At 32.2% G+C, this 16,249-nt stretch overlaps 1 protein-coding gene across 3 annotated transcripts in view; it reads right to left on the bottom strand.

Annotated features, from left to right (window-relative positions):
- arfgef1 (ADP-ribosylation factor guanine nucleotide-exchange factor 1 (brefeldin A-inhibited)) overlaps positions 1 to 16,249 on the bottom strand; it is an 86,707-nt gene that overhangs the window by 6,009 nt on the left and 64,449 nt on the right. For 2 of the 3 annotated variants that reach the window (XM_051098441.1, XM_051098444.1), the window contains 15 exons: positions 16,145 to 16,232; positions 16,009 to 16,049; positions 13,564 to 13,733; positions 13,186 to 13,337; positions 10,504 to 10,676; positions 8,705 to 8,865; positions 8,121 to 8,251; positions 5,810 to 5,939; positions 5,485 to 5,620; positions 5,167 to 5,305; positions 2,560 to 2,629; positions 2,316 to 2,433; positions 1,848 to 1,987; positions 1,599 to 1,767; positions 1,213 to 1,351 (listed from right to left, as the gene is read on the bottom strand). In XM_051098441.1, coding sequence (XP_050954398.1) covers positions 1,213 to 1,351; positions 1,599 to 1,767; positions 1,848 to 1,987; positions 2,316 to 2,433; positions 2,560 to 2,629; positions 5,167 to 5,305; positions 5,485 to 5,620; positions 5,810 to 5,939; positions 8,121 to 8,251; positions 8,705 to 8,865; positions 10,504 to 10,676; positions 13,186 to 13,337; positions 13,564 to 13,733; positions 16,009 to 16,049; positions 16,145 to 16,232 — 1,957 coding nt within the window. The remainder of the gene's footprint in view (positions 1 to 1,212; positions 1,352 to 1,598; positions 1,768 to 1,847; positions 1,988 to 2,315; positions 2,434 to 2,559; positions 2,630 to 5,166; positions 5,306 to 5,484; positions 5,621 to 5,809; positions 5,940 to 8,120; positions 8,252 to 8,704; positions 8,866 to 10,503; positions 10,677 to 13,185; positions 13,338 to 13,563; positions 13,734 to 16,008; positions 16,050 to 16,144; positions 16,233 to 16,249) is intronic. The other variant, XM_051098443.1, reaches the window with a different exon arrangement.

Below are 16,249 nucleotides of genomic sequence, written 5' to 3'. Positions count from 1 at the left end.
TTATATCACGCAATTCAGACTGTTCTTTCTTGCAATTGCGAGTTTATATTTCGCAATTCAGATTTTTTTCTTCGCAATTTGGACTTTTTTTCCCCTCGCAATTGGTTCAGACTTTTTTTCTCTCGCAATTCTTACTTTCTCGCAAGTATTACTTTTTTCTTGCAATTGCAAGTTTATATCTAGCAATTCTGAGTTTTTTCTTGCAATTGCGAGTTTGTATGTTGCAATTTTGACCATTTTTCTTAAAATTCTGAGTTTTTTCTCACAATTGCAAGTATATCTCACAATTCTGACTTTTTTCTCACAATAATTGTGAGTTTATATCTTGCAATTCAGACCTTTTTTCTTGCAGATGTGAGTTTATATCTCTCAATTTTGATTTTTTTCTCGCAATTTGGACTTTTTTTCCCCTCGCAATTGCTTTAGACCTTTTTTTCTGTCGCAATTCTGACTTTTTTTCTCACAATTGCTTTGTATCTCGCACTTCTGACTTTATTGCAATTGCGAGTTTATATCTCGCAATTGACTCTTTTGCTCGTAACTGTGAGTTTGTATCTAACAATTCAGAGTTTTTTTCTTAGAACTGCGAGTACATCTCACAATTCTGACTTTTTTCTTACAGTCGCGATTTTGTATCTCACAATTCTGACTTTTTTCACACAACTGTGAGTATCTCACACAATTCTGATTTTTTTCTCAGAAATCTGAGATATAAACTCAAAAAAATTTCAAGTTACAATATCCGATTCTGAAAATCCATAGAAAACAGCTTGATTTTTTTTTTTGGCATGGGGGACCTGAAATGTCTCAGGATTCTTTGACGAATAGAAAGTTAAAAAGAAAAGAATTTTGAAATTGAAATAGAAATATTTTGTAGAAATTATAAACATCTGTCACTTTTGACCAATTTAATGCATCCTTCCTGAATAAAAGTACTAATTAAAAAATAAAAGTCTTAGCCTAAACTAAAGGAATAATAGCCACAAACTCCTATTTTGATCTTTAAGATAAAATTTGACTGCTGTTATAGTGACAGCGTATTAAACAAATATCAAAAGACGTCTCTAAACTAAAACAGGCACACGGAAAGATGTCGAACTGTTCTGAAGACAGTAACAGCTATGAGCATGTAATTAGCCGAATGATGTTTACATGGCTGGAGGGCCTGAGAGCACAGCGGTTCCAGTCACGAACATGACAATAATGTCTTACTTGAGCAGTCTCCTCTGCACCTCCTCCCAGGCGTCCTGCCTGCTCTGGTCCGTGTACATGCGGAAAAGGATGCGCAGGCCACACGCCAGGCTGCTAGTCTCCTGTTTCAGCAGATTGGGCTTCGACTTCCCTTTGAAACCTGATCACACACACAGACACAATGAGCTTTTTTAATGTGGGACGGGAGAAGAAATCAAGCCAGACGTGACAAAGACTTTCCATTAGGCCACACAGGTGGCTCTATCTGATAACGAGAGGACTTGATACGACGTGACCTGTAAGCTACGTGACGGCTTTTGTAGAAGTGGAGAAATAAACTCCTAACAATGGATGTATTTACTGCATCTCGAGTTTCTAACAACAAAGAAATGACCACGAGCACTGACCAGCCTTCCACAGCGCGGTTCTCTGTTCATTATTGGAGTTAAAGGCCTTAGCAAAGCGATGAGACTCCAGAAGACAGTCGAGCAGTTTAAACAGCTGTTCTGAGGTCAGATAGCGATACATTCCCTGGTCCTGGGTATCCACATGTACATCAGCGTCCAAAGCGTCTCTCTGCAAGAAAACACACTCATTTAGAATGTATTTGACTAGTATTTGTTTAATCAGAGTTTTTAAAGATGCTTAGATGGTACCTGTGCTGCTGCAAAGTTTTCAGCATCCTCCTTCTTACTAGTTGCAGGAAAGAACACAATGTTGTCTATGGTCTGAATGAGCTCCAGCTGGACGACACACTTTATGAGCAGAGCGGCAAACAGCCTCTGTTCCTGGGCTTCTGGGGAGATCGCATATGGAAACATAAAATTAACAGCTGACCAGCTGATAGTCATTATGTTCTTGGTGCATTGTGAAATTAGGCTAAAATTTGGGATAAAAATAATATTGTTAAACTCAATTCATTAAATCATTAAGGATTATTACATGGTTCTCTGGATCTTTTTGATTCTAACTGGTCATTTGTGGCATTCTGCAATCAAATACTATTAAATTTGTGCAATGATGACAAACAATATAGTTCCAAATCTCTCAGTTATGAAATATTGCATGGACAAAAAAATCAATACAGAACAATTATCTATATGGATGGCCACGCTGATACATACCTGAAGCCACACTGAACTGACTCTGCCTGCGGTCAGCCAGAGCCTTCTCCATACTGTTCACCGACTGCTGGTCATCTGACCGAGTCTGAATATCCACTGACTTCTGGGAAATGGAGTCCTGTAAGCACCAGATCAGTACTTATTAATATTTTAACATTAAATGAACTCATATAATACTAGAAGAGCATCTGGTTGAGATAAACACTTGCACATTAAGCACAGTCTGGAAATCTTTTTTACATACCAGCTGTTTATCAGAGTCGAGCTGAGTCATGTGATCTCCCTCCGTACCAGCTGGTCTCCACGTCAACAGCCTGAAAACGACAAATAGCTGGGTTAGAGAGTGTAAGAGCCTTTTCTTTTAGTGATATGGGTTGTCATATCAAGCTAAATTAAGACATTTATTTATTTATGTTATTATAGAATTATGCTTAAAAGGAAACAAGGTTTGATGTAACAGGGCTGACAATTTTACAGCTTTATTTGGCATTATCTCACAAAAAAAACCTCAATTTAATGCAGCTATTTAATTTCTACAAATATCGAGAATTTAATAATCACTCATTGACTATAAAAAAAATCATAGTAACAGGGTTGAAACTTTAACAGTTAATTTAGCTACAAGATGTTATTTTAGAAAGAGCTTATTGCAAATATTTCCACAAATATTCTGTGCTTAATAATCAATTGTTTACTATACAAAATCATAGTAACAGTTTATATACAAAATGTTAATTAAAAATAGAATTTCATACAAATATTTCCACAAATATTCTGTGCTGCTTAATCAGTTGTTTACTATACAAAATCATAGTAACAGTGTTGACACTTTTAAAGTTGATTTAGCTACAAGACGTTTATTTAGAAGTAGAATTTAACGGAAATATTTCTACAAATATTCAGTGCTTAATAATCAGTTGTTTACTGTACAAAATCATAGTAACAGGGTTGACGCTTTTAAAGCTAATTTAGCTACAAGATGTTAATTAAAAAGAGAATTTAATCAAAAATATTTCCAGAAATATTTTGTGAATAATAAGTTGTCCACTATACAAAATCATAGTAAAAGGGCTGAAACTTTAACATTTAAATGAGCTACAAGATGTTTATTAGAAAGACAATTTAATGCAAATATTAACTCAAATATTCAGTGCTTAATATTAATTTGTTTACTGTACAAAATCATAGTAACTGGGTTGACGCTTTTAAAGCTAATTTAGCTACAAGATGTTAATTAAAAAGAGAATTTAATCAAAAATATTTCCAGAAATATTTTGTGAATAATAAGTTGTCTACTATACAAAATCATAGTAAAAGGGCTGAAACTTTAACATTTAAATTAGCTACAAGATGTTTATTAGAAAGACAATTTAATGCAAATATTAACTCAAATATTCAGTGCTTAATATTCATTTGTTTACTGTACAAAATCATAGTAACAGGCTTGACACTTTTAAAGTTGATTTAGATACAAGATTTTTATTAGAAGTAGAATTTAACGGAAATATTTCTACAAATATTCAGTGCTTAATAATCAGTTGTTTACTATACAAAATAGTAACAGGGTTGACGCTTTTAAAGTTAATTTCACTATATGTTAATTAGAATGAGAATTTAGTGCAAATATTTCCACAAATATTCAGTGCAATAATAATTAGTTGTTTACTATACAAATTCATAGTAACAGGGTTGACACTTTTAAAGCTAATTTAGCTACAGGATGTTAATTAAAAAGAGAATTTAATCAAAAATATTTCCAGAAATATTTAGTGAATAATAATTTGTCTACTATACAAAATCATAATAAAAGGGTTGAACCTTTAACATTTAAATTAGCTACAAGATGTTTATTAGAAGTAGATTCAGTGCTTAATATTCATTTGTTTACTATACAAGTTACATAGTAAAAGTTTACATAGTAAAAGTGTTGACACTTTTAAAGGTAATTTAGCTACAGGATGTTTTTTAGAAAGAGAATTTATTGGAATATATTTTCACAAATATTCAGAGCCTAATAATCAGTTGTTTACTATACAAAATCATAGTAACAGCGTTGACACTTTTAAAGTTAATTTAGCTACAAGATGTTTATTAGAAAGAGAACTTAATGCAACTATTTCCACAAATATTCAGTGCTTAATGATCAGTTGTTTACTAGAAAAAATTATATTAACAGGGTTGACACTTCTACAGTTAATTTAACTACAAAATGTATATTCAAGAAAATTTAATGCACATACTTCTACAAATAGAGCATTTAATAATTGGTTGTTTATTTTACAAAATCACACGAACAGGGTTGACAGATTTACAGTTCATTTAGCTACAAGATGTTTATTAAAAAGATGATTTATTGTAGATATTTCTACAAATATTGAGTATTTAATAGTCGAATGTTTACTGTACATAATCATGATAAAAGGGTAAACATTTTAAGACTAGATGTCTACTGATAATATGTAAAACATGATTAAGACGACACTTGTCCTGAAAGAGTTCACATTCTTGATAGAATAAAGCCGTTAGTATTTCAATTGTGGAATAGTTAGAATATTTTAGAAAGGTAAAATATGATAGTGACAGGGCTGATTTTGGTATAGAGGGAAAAAAAACTAAAACGCTATTTTTTATTTTCAGATTTTTTTTCATAACATGCATTTACAAAGAAGGCAGAGTTTTTGCTGAAGATGAAAAAAGTGCTATTTAAACAAATAACCTTTATTTAGGCATGAAGGCATTTTTACCTCTTTATATAAAGGAGGATACTATTAACATTCATTTTGCAAAATGACCCCTTATGAAAACAGCAAACTATCAATTCAGAAAAAAAGACCTTTAGGTAAACACTCACATGTGTGGGATGGTGGTTTTGAAGATGTCCAGCATACAGTTGCAGGTCTTGTCCCAGGTCTCAGCATTAAACTTCTCACCATTAAGGATGACCACGTTTTCAAGGCAATTAGTGCCTGATCTCGCTAACTGCTCATTATCTGTGAGGAGAGATGAGCGTGTGAGATCATGACCTGAAGTCGTATGCTTTTCAATGACCTGCCTATACACAAAAACTTCTAGTGTTCAGTATTTTGAACAACGTGTGTTGTTTTCTCAACAGGGTCACTACAAACGTACTGCAATTGTACCTCGTCTATTGTTGGTACTGTACACTCACCTTGCTGCACACACCAGTAGAGCTGAGAGAGGATATCATCTAACAGAACATCGCTGAGAGATTCAAAGTACTGTGTGAAAACGTCACAGATAGCATAAAGTGCATGATTGCAGGTGGTGGTCATCCACTCCGCTTTCTGTGGGAAGATACAAAATGGAACATTAGCAACAGTTTTCCATCACTGGTATGAAGAAAGGAGTGCTACCATATGATTATGTGAACAGCAGAGAGAGTCCCTTCCAAGCAATTTCTGTGCAGGTGAAAGTTTCTAAAATGGATGTCTTGTTATCTTCTAGGACAGGTTTCAGTGCTGATGTTGACTCGCCTCAGTCTGTTGCTCTGGAAGCTTCATGTTGTCGAAGATCCTGAACACGATACGGAACAGATCCTGCCACCAGTGTTTTTCGTAGGTGTGACCGTACGTCTTCATCACCTCAAACATCACTGTCAGACCCCTGACAACCAAAACAAAAATAGATTGTTGGGATAGGGCGAACAAGACTGAAAATGTGGTACGCATGATTAGAAGAACAAATTCGGGATTTAACTGTTAGCAGTAATTGTTGCCTCAAAACTGACACTTAAATCATACTTTAAATGTTTCTCTGAGACATTTGCTCGGAAATATAATTAATATACATTATTGTTCCAAAGTCTGTGGTTGGAAAAAAAAAAAAAAAAAAACATTAATACAATTTAATATAACCATTTTCTGTTTAAAATATTTTAAAATTTAATTTACTCATATAATGGCAAAGCAAAATTTGCTGCTCAAGAAATATTTTTTTATTGCCATCAATGAAAAACAATTCTGCTTAATATTTTAGAGAAACGCAACATTATTTTGTTTTGTTTATTTCTGTCACTTATGAATTGTAATTTTTGATTTTTATTTATCAGTAACAGGGTTGAAACTTTAACAGTTAGCTACAAGATGTTTATTAGACATAGAAGTTAATGCAAATATTCAGTGCTTAATAATCAGTTGTTTACTCCACAAATTCTGAGTAACAGGGCTGACACTTCTACAGTTAATTTAGCTACAAGATGTTTATTCAAAAATAATCTAATGCCCATATTTCTATAAATAACGCATTAAATAATTGGTTGTTTACTTTACAAAATCATAGTAACAGGGCTGACAATTTTTTAGCTACAAGATGTTTATTATTATGATTATTATTTCTACAAACAATGAGTATTTAATAGTTGGATGTTCACTATACAAAATCACAGTAACAGGGTTGATATTTTAAGCCATTTTAATTTTTGTTGTTGAAATAAAATAAAATACAAATCTTTTCTGTCACTTTTGTATTGTAATTGAATGCATTTGAATCAATTTAATGAAATCGTAGTAACAGGGTTGAAACTTTAACAGTTAATTTAGCTACAAGATGTTTATTATAAAAAAAAGTAACGCAAATATTTTAACAAATATTCAGTGCTAAATAACTGATTGTTTAATATACAAAATCATAGTAACAGGGTTGACACTTCCACAGTTAATGTAGCTACATGATGTTTATTCAAAAATGAATTTAATTCACATTTCTACAAATAAGAGCCTTTAATAATCAGTATTTACAAAAACTTTACAAAATCATAGCAACAGGGTTGACAGTTTTACAGTTCATTTAGCTACAAGATGTGTATTAGAAAGATAATTTATTTCAGATATTTCTACAAATATTTAGTATTTAATAGTGGGATTATTACTATTCAAAATCATGGCAACAGGGTTGATATTTTAAGCCATGATGCATAATGGTATACAGTTTTTAAGGATTTTTTTAGTATAATTTTTTGTATTTACTTGAAATAAAACAAAATGTAAGAGCTAGTTAACTCTCATTCTTTAACAGTTAAAACTTTAACAGTTAATGTAGCTACAAGATATTTATTAGGAAGAAAATTTAATATAAATATTTCAACAAATATTCAGTGCTAAATAACTAGTTGTTTACCATGTAAAATCATAGTAACAGGGTTGACATTTCTACCGTTAATTTAGCTGTAAGACATTTATTAAAAAAAAATTAATGCACATATTTCTACAAATAGAGCCTTTAATAATCAGCTGTTTAGTTTACAAAATCATAGCAACAGGGTTGACGGTTTTACAGTTTATTTAGCTACAAGATGTTAATTAAAATAGATAATTTATACAAATATTGAATATTTAATAGTCAAATGTTTACTACATAAAGTCATGTACGTTTACTATACAAAATCATAGTAACAGGGTTGATATTTTAAGTCATGATGCCTACTGATAATATACATTTAAGGATGCTTTTTTGTTGAAAGGAATTTTTTATATTTAGTAGAAATAAAGAAAAAAATCTGAATTGTAATTTAGTGTATTTTAATAAATTTAATGCATACTTTCTGAATAAAAATATTTTGTAAAAAAATCTTTCTCCCCAAACTTTTAAATAGTTTGTGTAAATCTAAATGTATTAATTTAATGCTACTTCGTTTACAATATATGTTATAAATACTTTTTTTTTTTTTTTTACTAAATACTATTTCCCCACTAGAGCCAGTTAACTCCCATGCTGTAGTTTTAAACACTTATCAAAAGCTTTACAAAAAGATTTGAGATTTTGCTGAATTGTAGGTTTGCCTCTAACCTGGTCCGGACGTCCAGCTTACACCTGTTGATGATGCACGACAGCTCAAAGAGGATGGGGAACCAGCCTCTCACCCAGACGCGGTCCTCCGGAGCAACATTCATATCATCACTGGTATAGTCTTTAAATGCCTGCCGACACAAAACACAGAGCCTTATTTGATTTGCTTAGCACATGCCAGAACACACATGCTGCTAGACTATAAGCTGCATTCACAGATCAAAAGGTTTTTGCCCCAATCTGGCAACCCTAAGTGAGAAGCAGTGGAGGTCTCCATGTGGGTTGCCTTCGCTAATCTCCACTTCAGAAACACCATAGCACTAAAGCACTTAACAAGCACAAACACAGCTCATAACACAACCGCCCTTCATGGGGAGCAGAAAACAGATCATTTACATTTTCCATCTACTTAATACAGGCCTTTAGGTTTTGCTCATTATGGCATCTGGTAATGAGAGTTTTCTCGTTAAAAGTGCCCTGTGGTCTCCTTAAGCGTAATCCATTTAGCGAATGTCTGTCTAAAGCCTGACCCGGGGTCAGATCATAATTCAGCTGTTATGGAGAGCGCACTCGTTAGCACTGACCTGAGGTCGGTCGGAGACGTATTTGGCGCAGTGGCGAATGAGACGGATGGCCTCCATGCTGGTGTCTGGGAAAGAAGCGTTGCAGGCGAACTCAGACAGACATTTGACAGCGTCTTGGAAGGAATCAATGGTAGCTGGGAAATGCTTCTCAAATACATTCGCTGTAAGGAGAGAAGAGACGAGAGAGGCCTTTTACAAAAAGCAGTTTTATACCTAAAAATGAATTAAAAGTTAGTAAATGTTCACAATGGAAATCCTCTATTATACTCCAATGAAACCAAAACTTAAATTATAAGTGTGGAAAATGATAAATGATAATGAATACCATAAATATAAATATAATCGTTTTAGCTGTAATAATTTAAAGGTGTAATAGCTGTAATAATTTACCAAAACAACAACTAATGATTAAATAACTAAATAATTGAATAATACTTTAATAATATTTTATAACTATTTATTAATATTTATCATTAGCAATTTATTTGTATATGAATACACTACTGATAAACTATATAAAAAACAGTTACAAAATATTATAGAATTAAAAATAAATACTATAATAAAAATTATATTTAATATATAATAGTATACAAAAAATAAAAACAATTGTAAAATAGTATTAAAAATGCTATCTAACATAAAAATATCCAAAAAAATAATAAAATAAATATTAAAATAGCACTAAAATGCTATTTTTAAACTTATTTCATGTCAGTTTTTTAATTTCTGCTTATTTCCAAGTGTAGTTAAAAAACAATGTTATAAAACTTTAATATTTTATAACAATTTATTAATAATTAGAATTAGTAATTTATTTTTATATGAATAAACTACTCATAAACTACATAATAAATAATTATATGAGTAAACTATAAACTAAACTATAATTATAAAGTAATCATATAAAACTAAATTATTTTTTGATTTAAAAAAAAGAAAAACTTGACCAGTAAGTGAAAGGAAAATGGAAAAAAAAAAAACATTAAAATAAATAAATAAAAATAAAAATTTAATTTAAAATAAAACACTTGAAAAATATACTGCAAATAATAAACAACAGGCCTAAAAGATGGAGATCCACCAGTGAAAATATGTTTTATTTAGCATTTTTTTAAATTTAATATAAACATTTTAATCATAAATTATATTATTGGAAAACCAATGTTATGATTAGTATAAAAATGCTTATTTAATGCCAGTTTTGTGTTCAGTGTTGAATTTTTTTAAACATTTAAACATCACAAGTTTAAAAAAAAAAAAAAAAAAATGACAACAATAATTTTATATTTTTATAATATTTCATAACTATTTATTCATAATTATAATTAGTAATTTATTTTATAAGAATAAACTATTCATAAACTATATAATAAATAGTTAAGTAAACTATAACTGTAAACTATTCATATCAAAATTATATAAAAACATAAACATCATAAGAAAAAATGTTAATCATTTAAAACAAAATGCTTGAAATATACTGCCACTAATATACCACAGGTCTAAAAGATGGAGATCCACCAGTGAAAATGTTTTTTTTATTAGACATTTTTGTAATTTAATATAAACATTTTAATAATAAATTATATTGGAAAACCAATGTTATGATTAGTGTAAAAATGCTTCTTTTTTTTTTTATCTTATTTTTATGCAAGTTTCTGCTTATTTTCATGTTTTGTTAAACAATTATACTGTACTAAAAACAGCTCTTCATGAGTTATTCCTAAAATGGTGATTTTATCTTGCATATTTTGTATCCTAAATCAGAGAATGCTTGATCGGCATCAGGCACTTACTGACGATGTGTCCAGTTGTCTGGAAGGCCAGCTCCACAATACTCTCATCCTGATCAGAGGCAGCGAGATGGAACACAGAGAAAATGTTCTTCCACCCTGATCTAATATTCCCAGCCTGAGAGTTGACCATCTGGGCTATACAGCGCACCACCATGTCTCTAATGGTAGGAGATCTGTAGATAGAGAACAAGCATGTGAGTGAAGCAGGAAAACACACACACACACACAAGCGCACACACTCGCTCTCTTCATCTCATTCTCCAAGGGCAAACACGTGTAGACAAGTTCATTTTTCTCCATCAGTCATGGAGTTTAGTCATGATGGCTTTTGACACCGTGTTCACTCACTAAGCCTAATGAGTACTGCAGGGTCCATATGAGCTAATACAACTTTCTCCTCTCCACTTCCTTCCACTGATGGAGAAGCTACTTTTAAAGTGAAGATTGCCAGGCTGCTTATAATTGAACACAGTTAGGTTGTAGTCGAGCTACCTTTTTGAAAAAGTAGTGAATCAGTATTTAGTGCTGTTATTGATACCTAAAGCTAAAACTATTTAAAGTTTTTCATTGTCAATTTTGTTAATATAGGAGAAATAATAATGAAATATTCTATAAAATGTATTAAAAAAGGAAAAACCTGAACTAAAAAAAAAATCTTTAAAAAGTAGAATGTTGCATCAGCAAATAAAATAAGTTGAAGCTGAAGTGCTAAAATTACGAAAACTAAACTGAAAAATAAAAGCTAAATTAAAAAAAGCTTGACAAAAAGAAAAGAATTACTGAAATATAAAAAAAGCTAAATTAACCTTGATAAAAAGAAAAAAAAGACAAAACTAAATTACTGAAATATAAAAAAAGCTAAATTAAAAAACCTTGATAAAAAGAAAAATAAAGACAAAACTAAATTACTGAAATATTGAAATATAAAAAAAAAAGACAAAAAATGACACTAAAAAAATAAAATGAAGCTAAATAGAAAAAACTTGACAAAAAAAATTAAAAAAAAAACAACAAAACTGAATTACTGAAATTCTAATAAAAAAATTAAAGCTAAATTTAAAAAAAGTTCGACAAAAAGAAGAAAAAAGACAAAACTGAATTACTGAAATATAAAAAAAGCTAAATTAAAAAAACCTCAACAAAAAGAAGAAAAAAGACAAAACTTAATTACTGAAATATTAAAAAAAAAGCAAAATTAAAAAACCTTGATAAAAGAAAAAATAAGACAAAAATGAATTACTGAAACTAAAATAAAACAAATAAAATGAAGCTAAATAGAAAAAACTTGACAAAAAAGAAAAAACAAAACAAAACTGAATTACTGAAATTCTAATAAAAAATTAAAGCTAAATTTAAAAAAGCTTGATAAAAAAAAAAAAAAAAAAAAGAATTATGGAAACTAAAAAAAAAAAAAAAAAAAAGACAAAACTGAATTACTGAAACTCAAATAAAAAAAAAAATTAAGATAAACAGAAAAAATGGACAAAAAGAAAAAAAGACAAAACTGAATTACTGAAAGTCAAACAAAAAATAAGGTTAAATAGAAAAAAAAAAAAAAAAGACAAAAAAACTGAATTAAAAAAACTCCAAAATTAAAGAAACTAGAAAAAAAAAAAATAAAGCTAAATAAAAAAAAAAAAGACAAAACTGAATTACTAAAACTCAAAAATAAAGCCAAATAGAAAAAACTTAACAAAATGAAAAAAAAGTACAAAACTGAATTACTGAAACTCAAAGTAAATCAATAAATCTAAACAGAAAAAAAAGAAGAAAAATGACAATACTGATTAACTGAAACTAAAAAATAAAGCTAAACAAAAAAAAAAAACACTTCACAAAAAGCAAAAAAGTCAAAAGAACAGCGAAGTTACAAAAGCTAAAATGACAAAAAATATCATAAAATATACTGACACATTAACAAATGTAATAATAGCCCAAATATTCCTATAATAACACCTGATTCATAACAAAACACTGATTTTTCTTTAATAATAATAAACTGATTCACTAAATGAACTGCCAATGGTATGACTTTAATTATTGCCAAAAATAAAAAGAGTTTTATAGACGTTGTCATTGTCATTATTATCTTCTAAATATTCTAAACATGATGAGTGAAATTAAAATTATATTTAATTTTACATTTTCCATGACTTTCAAATCAGTGCCTACTTCACAATAAATACTTTGTTACTGGAAAGCTACACTACAGAGCTACTATCACTTGTAAAAATGTAGTTATTTTAACTTTTAGTTATGGATCAATACACCACTAATGTTAAAAAAAAAAAGGAATGAAGAATTACATAACATAACTGAACTAATAAACAAGACCCTGTTTATATCTGCATGGCATGTCTTGAACGCAAAAATGTTTACCGACACAATGGAGAACATTCGGTATATTTAAACTAGGCAGTGAATGTGACGTAAAGAAGTTGTAAAAATATTTGGAGGCAGGAACTAAAGTCTCCTGAACTGAGAGCAGAGCCTTTCAGAAGAGAAACAACAATTACGTTCATCTCTAACCCGTCTTAAGTCGAGACGACAACGTTTGTACATCAAACCATGCAGTTTATTACAATTTGTTTGGTTATTCAACCGACACTTTCTAAATTTGAAAAAGGTCTGCATTATTCAGTGATATTTCACTTCAATCACAGTGTAAATTGACACGCTCACCTGTTCTTTTTCATTATGTGCTCAAACGGCCTGAGGAAATCCTTCTGGAATCTGAAATTGGCCAATTCGCCCTTCTCCAAAAATTTCATGGACAGCTGCCTCAGAGAATCCACAGCGAAAATAGCGACATCCTCATTGGGATTACAGCCGACCTGAGCCCAAACAGAAAGCGAGAGAGACAGGGAGAACGTTAAAGCATCGAGAGTGCTGTGTTTTCATTTTCGGCTCTCCTTCAATCTATTAGATGTGCCCTCGTGCGGGCAGAGTGAAATTTAAAAGCATCATTAGATTTCTCTGATATTATACAAAGCCACAGTGACACACTCTTCACGGACCGATTTTCTCCCGGCGCCGATTCGGCGGCCGCTTTGAACTCACCTTATTGAAATGATCCCCAATAACCTCCCATATCCTGGACCACTGCAGCCTGATGCGACCCATGTTGTAGTACGAGATCTCCACGATCTTCTGCAGACTGAACATTCGAGGGTGTGTAGGAGAGGCCAATTCGTCCATCGATACAGCGCACAGCCATCGTACAAAATCCACTGCAAGACACAACATCAGTCAACAAGCTGTCACTCAACCTCAAGCCATCCTAGGTGTATGTGACTTTCTTCTTTCAGACGAATACAATCGGCGTTATATTAAAAAATGTCCTGGCTCTTCTCATAATGGCAGTGAATGGGTGTTGAGATTTTGAAGTTCAATAAAGTGCATCCATCCATCATTAAAAGTACTCCACACAGCTCCAGGGAGTTAATAAAGCTTTCTGATGTTAATCAATGCATTTGTGTAAGAAAAATATCTATATTTAAAACTTCAAAAACCATAATCTCTAGCTTCGGATGACATAGGATATAGGCAAATGCGGTGACGAACATGGAAGCACGGTGGAGAGAGCAAAACACAACACAGTTCACAAATTAGAATTACAAAACGAGGATTTGTAATGAAAAATGTTGGAGGTTTGCAATTATAAGCCAAGAGGAGACTTCTCGCAAGACTAGCACATTGTTACCGGAGCTTATGCTATGCCTATATCCTACGTCATCTTCTGAAACGCTACTCTCTCATGAACACGTGTACGACAGTTAGCGGAAGCTAGAGATTGCGGTTTATAAAGTTTTAAATATGGGTGTTTTTCTTACACAAACGCATTGATTCGCTTCAGAAGGCCTTTGTTAACACCCCAGAGCCTTGTGGAGTACTTTTTATGATGGATGGATGCACTTTATTGGACTTTATTGAACATCTCAACAGCCATTCACTGCTATTATAAAGCTTGAAAGAGATAGGACATTTTTTAATATAACCTTGATTGTATTCGTCTGAAAGAAGTAGGGTTGGGTACCGTTCACTTTATCGGTATGGTACCCGTTATGGTACCTTTTTTTTGGTACTTTACTCTCTGTGTAATGCCAAAACCATTTATTTTAGTGAGAAAACAAGTCCAAAACTCTAAATTTCAACATTTTGAACAACAGGGCCATATATTTTTTTCTTCCAGAAATTCTTGTGTTTTAATTTTTCTGATAATCAAATGAAGGCATTAAACATTTATTTATTTTTAATCAAATGAAAATTAAACACTTTTTTTTTGTCAAACAGAGGTTTACTGTTAAAGGGGTCATCGGATGCCCATTTTCCACAAGTTGATATGATTCTTTAGGGTCTTAATGAAAAGTCTCTAATATACTTTGGTTAAAAATTCTCAATGGTTGTGTAAAACAACACCTGTTTTACCTTGTCAACATGAGCTCTACAAAAATCATCTTATTCTAAGGGGATTGCTCCTTTAAATGCAAATGAGCTCTGCTCGCCCCACCCCTCTCTTCTTTCTGTGGAGTGACGAGCCTGTTTACTTTAGCCGCATTTAGTCACGTTTACCCGCTAAACTTGCTAACTAGTACGTTATTAGGAAAGGCGATGGCAAAGATTCATTAAAAAACGCTTATACACACTTCTGCTGTAAGTGAAGCTGGATCACGAGTGATTTGCGTGAACATAGACGGATATAAGTAGATCGGGAGCCGCATGTTTGACAGGTTGCGATGTGTTCATGTCGTCATATAGACGCAGAAGACGAATATCACAGCAAGCATAGTATCAGCCTCAGACGCCATGACCACGGACCGATGGCAGAAGGTCTGGGAACCTTGGCCGCTTTAAATGGCCGAGGCCATATGACTGACAGGTAAAGCAACCAATCACATTTTGTTTGTGCCACATCATGTTTAGGGGCGTAGAAATGTCACCACAATAACAGACTGGTGTGTAAAACTCTCGAACATATTTAAAAGTTTCCAGGACAGGACTTTTGAAAATCCAGCGTTTAGTTGATCCTGATAAGCATTCGTTGTTACAGTTGTAAACAGCTTTCTTCTTTCGTGTGGGGGTTTGGCACCACAGCATTTTTGTTTCCAGGTGGAGCGTTAAAGAACGCAACACACACCTCTCTCGAAAATCCTGTGAGACTATGTTTGTACGAACTGTCTGCGTTCACAGGTACCGAAATTTGGTAGTTAAGCAGTACAGACACAATTCGGTCGGTACCCTTAAAAGTACTGAGTTTGGTACCCAACCCTAGAGAGAAGAAAGTCATATACACCTAGGATGGCTTGAGGACTGATAGTTTTGGATGAACTATCCCTTTAAATGTTCCCTGATATGACAAGGCAGGTCATGAGTTCAAATCCCAGAAACATATACTGATAAAACGCATAGTCTGAATGCAATCTACACTACTGTTTAAAGGGGAATGGTCAGTAAGATTACATGTCTGCCAAATGCATAAATGTACACTTGAAATCTCGTACTTACCGATGGCGTTTCCATCAAGTCTGGTAGAGCCTGTGAATATCCTGCAGAGAAGAATATGAGCGTTTGTAACCGTCCAGAGACATATTAGTGTTTGTAACATTATGAGGTTCATTAGAATTTATGATAACCGTCGTACCGGTCTACAGCAACTACCACACTTTGCGAGCTGGTCTCTCCAATAGACTCCTGAATGCTTGCGATCTGTTTGCGATCGACGTTCCCTCCTACAGTGAGAAAAATC

This window comes from Labeo rohita, chromosome 24 (assembly GCF_022985175.1).
Source record: "Labeo rohita strain BAU-BD-2019 chromosome 24, IGBB_LRoh.1.0, whole genome shotgun sequence".
Classification (NCBI taxonomy): domain Eukaryota; kingdom Metazoa; phylum Chordata; class Actinopteri; order Cypriniformes; family Cyprinidae; genus Labeo; species Labeo rohita.
The sequence above is the reverse complement of the archived record's forward strand: the minus strand, read 5'-3'. Positions and strand labels throughout refer to the sequence as shown.